At 42.2% G+C, this 10,588-nt stretch overlaps 1 protein-coding gene across 8 annotated transcripts in view; it reads right to left on the reverse strand.

The window, feature by feature from the left end:
- Elf2 (E74 like ETS transcription factor 2) overlaps positions 1-10,588 on the reverse strand; it is an 86,861-nt gene that overhangs the window by 788 nt on the left and 75,485 nt on the right. For 7 of the 8 annotated variants that reach the window (XM_028763556.1, XM_028763557.1, XM_028763555.1 and 4 more), the window contains 4 exons: positions 8,391-8,477; positions 6,431-6,623; positions 4,403-4,753; positions 2,014-3,736 (listed from right to left, as the gene is read on the reverse strand). In XM_028763556.1, coding sequence (XP_028619389.1) covers positions 3,118-3,736; positions 4,403-4,753; positions 6,431-6,623; positions 8,391-8,477 — 1,250 coding nt within the window. In that variant the 3' untranslated portion in view covers positions 2,014-3,117. Of the gene's footprint in view, positions 1-4; positions 483-2,013; positions 3,737-4,402; positions 4,754-6,430; positions 6,624-8,390; positions 8,478-10,588 lie in introns of those variants that run through there. The other variant, XR_003710890.1, reaches the window with a different exon arrangement.

Here is a 10,588-nt window from a genome sequence, read left to right on the forward strand (position 1 = left end):
GCACCTCATACATGTGGTACACAGGCACCTCATACATGTGGTACACAAGCATATATGCAGGCACGGGAGTTATGTAAAGATGTGGTATGGGGCATTTGAGATGACTAGGTTAAGGTGCTTGTGACTAAGTCTCATGACTTGAGAGTAACTGACTTCTGAACCTTGTCCTCTGATCTCCTTCATGCATGGACACACTATAACTTTAAAAACATTTTCAAATTTGGGTTTCATTTGGAAACTAGGCTATTGGTGAACTTCAATGAACACTGTGAGGCTGGCTCCCCATTGAGAAAAAAAAAATGGTGTGGTAGAAAATACTGAATGACTGTAACTGTTGAGCCAGGGAGAGATGCTGACACATAGGAGGCACACAAGGATGGTTGCTCAAGTGAGATCTTCTGTAACAAAGGGTCCAGCCTGGGCTCTCTGAAGATGCACACCGTCATCTGGTGAGAAGGCTGGAACTGCTACTGGAAAGTCACCTAAGGAGTAAACACAGACTGTTCATCACAGTGCAAAGGCCTGGAGAGGCTGGAAATGCATCAAGCCATGATTTTGTGGCTTTTCTCCAAAAATGCTGGACACAAAGTATAAACACATTATATTGACTTTATCATTCAGAGTGGCCAAGTTTGAAAGCTGTAGTTACAGTTGCAAATCTAGGTTTTAGATGTTTGTCTGAAATGTTTTGTTGCTTTTAGAAGAAAGTTCAAATCAACTAACTGAATGCAGAAAAAAGTATCTACTTAAAATTTAGCACCTTTAGCTGTTAAGACATGTTAGCAAAGGTAACCAAATTCTGTATATGTTCTGTGTGGCTCAGGACTCAGAGGTCCAGGCATGTACCTTTGAAAAGGGACTTGATGAAAAAATAACTGCACAGCATTGATTTTGAAGGCTGAAGTATTTAAGGTGTGCTTTAAGAGGTAAATTTTGAGGTAAATTCTCAAGGGGTAAGAATCAAATCAACCTAGGTTTTTTGTTTGTTTGTTTTTGTTTTGTTTTTTTTGGAGACAGGGTTTCTCTGTGTAGCCCTGGCTGTCCTGGAACTCACTCAGTAGACCAGGCTGTCCTCGAACTCAGAAATCCGACTGCCTCTGCCTCCCAAGTGCTGGGATTAAAGGCGTGCGCCACCACTTCCCGGCTCAACCTAGTTTTAAAAATTACCCTTCCATAAGTGTGTGGAATGTACCCTGGAGAGATAGAATAGCAGTTAAGAGTGTTGGCTGCATTTCCAGAAGAACAGGTTCAAAACCATCTGTAACCTGAGCTGCAGTGGCTATGACCCACTCTCTGGCCTCCTTGGGCTCCACCAGTACACATGAGTACACAGCCATGCAGACAAAACACCCATACACAGAATTTTTAAAATGTTTAGTTTTTATAAAAAAGGCTAGAAAGGGCACTTTCATAAAAATCTTTGCTGCTATAAATAGTGTTACGTTAAATATACAAAAGCAAAAAATTATAAATTTTAAAATTTAGAATCTAAATTCTAAATTTCTAAAATGGACAACTTTTCCTTTGTGGAAGAAAATACTAAGATGTAGAGGAGGACCTAATTATAATTGTGTGACACTAAGAAACTTGTGATTCTGGTCCTTCATTCAGTCTTCCCCTGTACAGGCCAGCCATTACTTTCTACCCATAAAAGATCTAACGGGTAGAAACAAATGGTCTGACAGAATGGAGGCGACTCAGTACCTGCGCGGCTAGGACAGACCCAGGGGCCTGCACACGCCAGGCAGCCCATCCACCACTAGTGCTGAAAAATCCATTACATGTAGCCAACTAGAACACAGTATTTGTTAAGTATGTGACTATAGTTATAAAGAAAGTGGGAATGTGCAGATAGTTGCCAAATATCTATAATGGGACAAAGCCAGAGCTGGAGTAGCATTTCTTCAGGTGGTCATTAAGAAAACCTCAGACTTCTGTTGCATAACTGAAAGGACACCCTGGACTGGCTTTTGAGCATTGTGAAAAATATCACCAGAGACCAAAACCACAAGATAAATTTCACTTCTATATTTCAAAACCTACTTGAATACACTTTGAAACAAGAGTACAACAAAATAGAATATACTTCAAATGTTGAATATACAAACTATTATAGTTCAAATCTGAACACTGGTACTTTCCCTCTTAAATGTCAACTAAAAAAGAAAAAGAGAAAAAAAGGAGAAAAAGAAAAAGACTGAGAAAGGAAACAAAGGCCAGGGCCTGGAGCTACCTGGCAAGTTCATGCGAGCCTGAATGTCGAATGACAGAAGAACTGGTACCGATGTCTGCAGACGGTAGGGTGACTTGAGCGACGCAGGTGTGGTACAGTAAAGGGCCAGAGCCAACTGTTAATCTCTTCACAATTAAGAAACCGACAGACTTAAACTACCATAGAAAATGTTACATGTAAATTCTATAACAATACTGTGCTAGGTACAAGATTTTTAAAATTTTTCTTTTAATAAAAAAGCTTTACACAAACAAGCCATTAGCTTATTTCAAGAAAGGAAACCAAAAATTAGTCTAAGGCCTTTGTTTTAAAACAGCTTAAGCTATGATATATATATTCAAAATCAAAAAATAAAACAAAACAAACAAACAAAAGCGCACTAGATCTTCCTATCCTTGTCCTCTCTGTGAAGCTTTTGGATCCACTCAGTTCACATTCTAGAATACCTGTATTAGCAGAGTCTTCACGTAGCACCAGTTAAGTGACACTGCACGAGCACAGTGCTAATTGCTGGTATGCATATAAAATGCATCAAAAAATGCTATTTGTAACAATGACATCACCCATCCCAACCCCGCCCCACTGAAAACTATGTAACCTCTTACAGGTGTTAGTGTTCCAACTCTTAGTGTAACGTGATATTGTAGTGAGCTGCTTGGTCCCTTTCAGTCTTTTTTTTTATTGAGGGTTCAGTTGTTCTTACTTTAAGAGGCAGTTTTCTGTCAGCATCTCAATGTGTAGTTCACTTCCCACTGAAACATGGGATAGGTAATTTATTTCCAGTAAGTCTGATTGCTTTCTTATATGCACAGTTGTTTGAAAGTCCTCCTCTGACTTTTCTTGATGACTTCCCTTGCAAATGTCTGCAGTCCCTAGGAGCTTGGTTATTTCTCACACGTCACTAGCCCTTCGGTTTTCATAGTCACAGGAAGGGCAATAGCAGAGGGCGCACTGACAACCACCACATGAGTTACTGTCTTGTTCCCATCTGCCCCCTTTTCTTCTACCAGCTGCAAGGTTTTCACATCGTGCTCCTGCTTTTTGGCTTCTGATTTAACCTCTGGCCCTTTTATGACCGCACTGATAACTCGAGGAGGAGTCTGGCCAGAAGCCTGCTGAGCAGGCACGGATAGTCTCATTACAGGTGTGCCATGGGCGATTGAAACAGGGGTGAGCGCCCTCACAGCCAGTGGGGTTCCAACAATGTTAATGCTTCCTGATCCAGTCAGATTTGACTTTGTCTGCAGTTGACACTGTGCAAGCTGAGTAGCAGGGATGGTGATAATCTTGGCAGGCTGCATGGTGATTCTGTCTCCATTTTCAGTGGAGGCTGGCATCACAGTCGGGACTGTCTGGATGACTACTTTTGGAGAGCTGGCTGTAGCTGGACTGGTGCTGGTTATTAATGGTGTGCCTGCATTGACTGACTGAACTGCCACAGTTGAAATCTTCTGACCCAGTGACGTCATTACCACAGGGACTTGCATTGCCACACGAACTGTCCTGGTAGATTAAAAACAAGTTGGTTATATTTAACACTAAATGGGAAAATGAGTCTTATGTTAAAAAGTAATTACAAATCCAAATACCTAAAATCGGTGTTCCCAACTCTTTTTTTTTTTTGTTTTTTTTGTTTTTTTGAGACAGGGTTTCTCTATGTAGTCCTGGCTGTCCTGGAACTCACTCTGTAGACCAGGCTGGCCCCGAACTCAGAAATCCGCCTGCCTCTGCCTCCCAAGTGCTGGGATTAAAGGTGTGCGCCACCACCACCCGGCTGGTGTTCCCAACTTTTACAGTTGCACAGAAGTATAGCAAAAAATGGCTCCCCCCTGGGGACTGGACCTAAGGTCCTGCATGCTAATCAAGTGTTTACCATGAGCCACGTACCCAGCATTTCGGGCAAGGTCTTGCTCACTTACTGCTAGCTTAGAACGCATACTCTGTAGCAAAGGCATGCCTTGAACCTGTGATTCTCCTGCCTCAACTTCCACAGTACTTAGGCCTCCAGGTGTGTTCCTCTATAAATAGCTATAAGTATACTTGAAAAGATCCAGTCCTTGAAAAGTGTTCCTACAGTGCTGGCCGAGACAGTTTCAAACAAGGACCGTTCATTTGTTCCATGGAGCATCCAAACACAAACCCTATGCTACAGTTCACCATCTCCCTCACCTTGGAGCTGCTGCTGCTGACACAGGTGCTGTGGTGGTAGGAGACCTGGACGAAGCATCGTGAGGAGGGGAAGTGATGTTCACAACCCTAGCCACACCCTTCTCCGCTCGGGAGCAGTTCAGAGGAGATGAGGTTTTCCCACCTCGGACGGCAGTTGCTGCCTTCAGGAGACTTTCTGCAGATAGTGACACTCGTTCTAAAGACTTGTCATCAGCAGCTGCTGCCAAGTCTTCGGGGCAGGTCTCACTTTTGTCATCATCGATGACCACTATGTTTTTGGGCATGTCCTTGAACTGATATACAAGCCTCTGTCCTTCAACCTTTGCAAGAATTCCCCTTTGGTAGTAGTATCTGTAGCAAAAAAATGACTAAATTAATCAAATGTACTATCATCTTCTCCAATAAAACCACACGCAGCAAACACGGAACAGAGACATTTACTTCTTCCTGTAGATGAGAGCTCCTCACACTTGGACCACACTACACCTAAGATTACAGATTTGGTGACAATGAAGTTGGTATGCCACACCACAAGTTAATACTGACTGTCAATTTGACGAGCTCTAGAAGCATGTAGGGTTGACTAGATTCAGCTGAAGTAGGAAGACCCAACAGAACTGTGGGCAGCACTTTTCTATGACTCAGAATCTCAGACCAAATCAAAAGGGGAAGGCAAGCTAAGTATTCACTGCTGTTGTCTGGCTGGCGATAGCTGGAGTCCTACCACCATATGCCCTTCCTTAAAGTTGCTTCTGTCATATCAGTGAGAAATCGCTAATACAGCTCTGTGACCTTGGCATGTCCAAAAAAAGTTGTAGCATCGACGACTGAACCTAGAGACTCCCTACTGGGGGAAAGTGCTACCACCTAGCTTCATCTCCAGCACCCCGTGGCCACTTCTCTTATAGACCAGGCTAGCTTCCAACTCTAGATTGACCCTCCTTCCTCCACCTTCCAAGTGATGAGATCACAGTACATTCCACCATGAATACCTTGTTCTGTCTCTTTAAGAAAAGCTTAACGTGGGGGCTGGTGAGATGGCTCAGTGGTTAAGAGCACTGACTGCTCTTCCAGAGGTCATGAGTTCAAATCCCAGCAACCACATGGTGGCTCACAACCATCTGCAATGAGATCTGATGCCCTCTTGTGGGGTGTCTGAAGACAGCTACAGTGTACTTATAATAAATAAATAAAGTTAAAAAAAAAAAAAAAGAAAGAAAAGCTTAACGTAGACACAGAATACTTTATTGGTAATATAAACAACTCTAATTTGTTATAAAAACAATCTGACTTTCTATGGGATAATCAGAAATCTGTGGAATATGTGAACACTGTCACATAACACTAGTAGCTCATGCCTGAAGTAACAGCATTGGGAAGCTGTGAGAATCGATGCAAGTTCAAAGTCAGCTTGTTTACATAAGCTCCAGGCCAGCCTGGGCTACATAGCAAGACCTGTCTCAAAGAAATACATACTATAATGTGTTCACTGGGGATTTAATGGATTTCTCACACCAACCAATGTCAACAATTTTTTTTTTCATTTTCAAGATAAAGTCATTTACATCATTGCAGGGACTAAAAGTAAATTAAGTCTGGAAAATGTATTTCATTTAAGGTTCTTACAGATCTCATCATAGCCCAGGCTGGCTTCAAACTTACTATGTAAAAGAGGACGACTTTGAACTCATCCTTCTCTCTTTAATTTTCAACCAGTACAACTGATGGCAAGGCCTGTGCACTATGCCCAGTCTTAAAGCCTACAAGGTAACAATTCCTATTCTGGAACAGTCCTTAACGCAGATTCACCTCCTGTAAGTAAGAATTTTTTCAACGTTGACATTTTAGGCATATAGACCAAACTTCTCTTTTCCCATCTAAATCTAAAAAATTCTTCTAGATTATCTTCAAAGTTTTAAGTTACATCAAGGGATCTGTTTTTAAGCTTTTCTTTAAACCGCTGTAACAACAGACAATCTAAAGAGACAAGTAAGTTCTACTTAGGAACTAGCCTATGATCATTCTCACCTCAAGGCTCGCCCCATCGTTTCATAGTTCATGTCTGGTTTGTTCTTATGCTTTCCCCAGAGCTTCGAGACGGCCTTTGAGTCCACGAGCTTGAAGATGCCCTTCTCCCTCTGGGTCCATTTAATATACCTGGGACAGGTGTTCTTATCCTGAAGCAGGTCTAAAAGAAACTCCCACAGGTAGGTTGTGTTTCCTTTAAAAACAAAGCAAAAACAATGACAGACATTAACTTAAAATTCATTAACAGGATTAAAGGCAAAGAAAATATCCTTAATTTACAACTACATATTTGCTACTTCTTTCTGAGACAGGGCTAACTATGCAGCCTTTCCAGATCTGAAACTTGCTATGTAGATCACGCTGGCCTCAAATTCAAGAGATCGACCTGCCTCTGCCTCCTGAGAATTAACTGGATTAAAAGTATGTGCCGTGCCCAGTTCTTAAGATGTCAGGCCCTAGATTCTATACTGTCACATCTCCTGTACCCAGGCTTTCAGATTTGTTAATGGCAGTGGCACAGTGCTCTACTCATTGCTGGACAATGTGTATTCTAGGTATCTACTAAATACGCATTCCTACCGGCTACGTTACATCCTCCAGCCTCTCAATCTGCACTGAAAGACAAAATCTAACACAGTAGAAACGGAAAATGACCAAGGGCAGAAAAGGAAATCAATGTCTGAAACCAGATCCATTCCAAATCCAAAAGAAAAGAACAATGAAATTGGAGTTTGTTCTTTTTTCCTTTTGGATATAACTAATACCAAATTTCTCTGTGGACTTATTAGACAGTTTTCAGTAGATTTATATAATAAACTTATTAAAAATAGGACAAACTTAAACATATCAATAAAAAATTTAAGATTATCAGTCTGAAAACATTTACCTATCAACTAGCGACAATTTGTTTACGGGATCATCAGACACATACGCCTAATGTTACTGGAAATCATCAAACACGCTGGGGGGGGGGGGGGCGGCGCACGCCTTTAATCCCAGCACTTGGGAGGCAGAGGCAGGTGGATTTCTGAGTTCGAGGCCAACCTGGTCTACAGAGTGAGTTCCAGGACAGCCAGGGCTACACAGAGAAACCCTGTCTCGAAAAACCAAAAAAGAAATCATCAAACACAACAAATTAGAAAGCAGAGGGGCTGGAAAGATGGCTGAGTAGTTAAAAACATTGATTGCTTCTTGCAAAAGACCTGGGTTTAATTCTTAGCACTCATAACTGCTTATAATTCCAGTGTGAGAAAGAAAGAGAGGGAGGGAGGGAGGGAGGGAGGGAGGGAGGGAGGGAGGGAGAAAAGAAACACACACCAAAAAAAAAAAAAAAAAAAAAAAAAAAAAACCCACAGCCAGGTGATGGTGGTCGTCTTTAATTTCAGCATTTGGGAGGCAAAGGCAGGCGGAACTCTGAATTCAAGACCAGCCTGGTCTACATAGTGAGTTCCAGGACAGCCAGGGCTACACAGAAAAACCTTTCTTGAAAAACAGAAAATATGTAGAACTCCAGAGGTACCTTAAATATCAGCGCCTGTTGCCAAGACTGACACTGAACTCAATCCACAGGACAATTCAGAGATGCTGGCCCTCAGAGACTGACTTCCACACCCACACAGGTAGATGAATGAGTATAGCCTCTTCTAGTCAAGTGGCTAAATGTGAGATCAGTGCCACATACAAGTGTCCTCTAAAACATGGTCCCAAAAACAATGGTTTGCACTGCCCTATGGACAGCACCAAATACAATAGCTACCACACCTCTCTGAGGCATGGCTATTTTGATAAAAGGTCCCCATAATGCTGGTCCATCCCTCATTAAGAAATACTAAGAGATGCTACTCCCATGTAATATGTGCATCTACTAGAAACAATCCTGAAAAACTGTCACCTAAAAAATAAAAATAAAAAATAAAAAAGGAAGGGGTATTTTATTTCCAAAATGTCCATCCATAATTACCTTTTCCTTCTCTGGCTTTCTTCTTGATTCCTAACTCAGGAGACCCATTGGAAACTGGTGACTGCTGGGTCTTTGGTTTACGGCCAACTGAAAAAGTAAGATAAAGAAATCATAAACTGAAAACAAAAATAAGCAGACTCTTCAAAAAAACATTCCTCACTAAACTAGATACTAATATGCAGATTAAAATTCTCAGTGCTAAGGTGGTACAATCCTATGAAAAGCTAGGAAGGAAGACTGAAGTCAGCATGGGCCACATAGTGAGTTTCAAGGGCAGTGCAGTCAGTGGGGCCGGAGGTATAGCTCAGCGGCAGGCAGAGCGCTTGCCTTGCATGCATGACATGTGGTCCCTCACCCAAGAAAACTCAGGACATATGAAAGCTGCTTGCAAAAAAAGCATTAAACACTTCTGAAGCTTTAAATAAAACGGTTGGTAGAAATTTGACTGGACAAAGCAAGTCAAGAACTTCTATAACTTTTATTTTATGGTCATGGACATCATCAATCCTCTAAATTTTGGATTGATGTCCTGGAACTCACAATGTAAACTGGGCTGGCTTTGCACTCCGAGATCCCCCTGCCTCTGCCTCCCAAGAGCTGGGAATAAAGGTGTGAGGCAGCACACACTGCTGTGAGAACTTCATCCATGCACAGATGACGACTGACTTTGCTCCTGCTCTCCCTCTCCTCCTCCAGTTAGCAACAATGTCACCTACGTGCTGCAGAGGATCTCATCATCTGAAGCCTCTCTGAGCTCAAATGGACACAAATATTAAACACTGGCTCACACTGGGAGCCAGAGAGTTCACCAGAATTTTAAGCGAGTGTTGAAATTTCCTTATCAACTTGCAGATACACTGTAAAGTTTTTTTTTTTAAATAAACTATTCTTTATTTTATTTTATTTTTTTGGTTTTTCGAGACAGGGTTTCTCTGTATAGCCCTGGCTGTCCTGGAACTCACTCTGTAGACCAGGCTGGCCTCGAACTCAGAAATCCGCCTGCCTCTGCCTCCCAAGTGCTGGGATTAAAGCCATGCGCCACCACCGCCTGGCTACACTGTAAAGTTTTAAAAAATAAAATAACACACTCTCCAAGTGGCTGTGTCTAATAAATGCCTCAGTCATTCTCTCTTGTCCTTATTTCTCCCATGAAGCAGACAGATTGGCAGGGGGAGTATGAAATGAGTTACACGGCTCCTCAGTACAAACAAGGTTTGGGGCTGGAAAGACGGCTCAGCTGTATCTCCCTCTGTCCTCCAGCACATACGTCAAACAGTAAAAAATACCTTAAAAATTTAAAGAAGGATTCTATGCTTCAAACATATAGTCACAAACCACACAGAAAATGGCATTCTGTCTGTCTCCCAAACAGCAGTAACCACAGAGCGATGTGAATTTGTACATATTAACTACACCCAGTAATGGGTTTTATTATCACGTTCTCAGATGTATAGTATGCTTTGATCATGGTCCTTCTTATACTTCCATGGTCCAGCCTAGCCTAAAATTAATCATCTTCCTGCCTCAACCACCTGATCTGAACAGGAAAGGATGCGTGCACTGTGACAGGGAGATGTGCTGGCCCTTACACTTTACCATGGAAATGAGGCTTAGAAAGTGGAAATTCTCTTTACCCACTGCTAAGTTTATACTGGCAATATAAAACGTTTGTGTTTGTTCAATGTGTATAGGTATTTTGTCTGCATGTATCACTTTTGAAAGTCTAGTGCCCAGAAGAGGGCATCAGACCCTATAAAACTGGAGTTAAAGGCAGTTGTGCCTCAGATCCCTGGAGCTGTATTTACAGACAGCTATGAACAGTCATGTGGGTGCTGGGAATAGAACCTGAAGACCAACCAGTGCTCTGAACTTCTGGGCACTCTTTCCAGTCCTCACCCTTGGTCTTCTAAAGAAGAACATTCAGAACTTTAATCTTGGCACTTGGGAGGCAGAGGCAGGTAGATCTCTGTGGGAAGTCACAGTAAGGAAAAGGGGAAGGGAGAAGGAAAAGAAGAAAACAGAAAATGGTATGAGGAGGAGGTGGCTGCACAGGGAATGCGGGAGGAAGCAAGGGCTTAGGGCAAGGGAAGGAGAAAGAGGAAATACAAGGAAGAAAGTATTTGGCTTAAGAAAAGGATTTGTAGCCAGGCAATGGTGGCTCACGCCTTTAATCCCAGCTCTTGGGAGGCAGAGGCAGG

The sequence above is a fragment of the Grammomys surdaster genome, unplaced genomic scaffold (genome assembly GCF_004785775.1).
Source record: "Grammomys surdaster isolate TR1022 unplaced genomic scaffold, NIH_TR_1.0 139, whole genome shotgun sequence".
Lineage (NCBI taxonomy): Eukaryota > Metazoa > Chordata > Mammalia > Rodentia > Muridae > Grammomys > Grammomys surdaster.